Source organism: Muntiacus reevesi, chromosome X (genome assembly GCF_963930625.1).
Source record: "Muntiacus reevesi chromosome X, mMunRee1.1, whole genome shotgun sequence".
NCBI classification, from domain to species: Eukaryota; Metazoa; Chordata; class Mammalia; order Artiodactyla; family Cervidae; genus Muntiacus; species Muntiacus reevesi.
The window spans coordinates 131,476,594-131,477,420 of record NC_089271.1 but is presented as its reverse complement, the minus strand read 5'-3'; the positions used below and the strand labels follow the sequence as shown (position 1 = coordinate 131,477,420).

Sequence of the window (827 nt, the reverse complement as noted above, 5' to 3'; positions counted from 1 at the left end):
GTGAGGGACACAGTTCAACTTATAACAAAGAGTAAAGTCAAAATTGCTTTTAGTTTTCTAGTTCAGAGTCTATAGGATATGACCCCTGGCTAGGTAGGAAATGCAAAGGAAACAGCTAGTTTAGAAAAAAAGATGAATTCAGAATTGACTAGAGGACATACTTTAAGAGCCATTGTGGCAGTCACTTCTATAGGTTTGAAGTTCATCTCTTTATTTATTTATTTATTTTTTTAAATTATTTTAATTTACAAATAGAAAACATCTTGGAAGAAAAAAATGAAAGAAGAACACAGACAAATTTCTGCTCCATCAGCTTCTCAAATCCTCACTTGTTCACCAATCCCCAAGATGAAAACTACTTTTCTAAAAAGCTATTCAGCCACCAACAATGATGTTATTAATAGGAATATGGATCAATTTCACAAAAAAGCCAATGAATCCCATTATAGCGAATCCTATTGCTGTTGCCATGGCAATCTTCTGGAATTCTTTTCTATCAGGTTTGGTGCATCTTTTAACCAGCCGAATTGAGTCTTTCACAAACTGCCGACTTGGCTCAACGAACTGCATTACCTGATCCATGATACCTGCTCCGCGTCCGCTCACCAACCAGAGACACGTAGCACTGAAGTTCATCTCTTTAACATAGAAACAAACTGTTAAGACTTATGGATAGTATGAGTAATTGGCATCATATTTTCATTGTTGAGAACATGAGATGATGCTTGTTTTATAGAAGCTGTTATTATAGCAAAGTCAGAGATCTCTATCTTGAGGTATTATATTATATCATTATATTATATCAATATGATATATTATATCATTCT

At 34.1% G+C, this 827-nt stretch overlaps 1 protein-coding gene across 1 annotated transcript; it reads right to left on the bottom strand.

The window, feature by feature from the left end:
* Nucleotides 1–236: 236 nt before the first annotated feature.
* LOC136153726 (protein transport protein Sec61 subunit gamma) lies at nucleotides 237–625 on the bottom strand. Its single transcript, XM_065915794.1, has one exon. The coding sequence runs from the start codon at nucleotides 580–582 to the stop codon at nucleotides 376–378; it is 207 nt and encodes a 68-aa protein (XP_065771866.1). The 5' UTR covers nucleotides 583–625; the 3' UTR covers nucleotides 237–375.
* Between the last annotated feature and the right edge of the window lie 202 nt (nucleotides 626–827).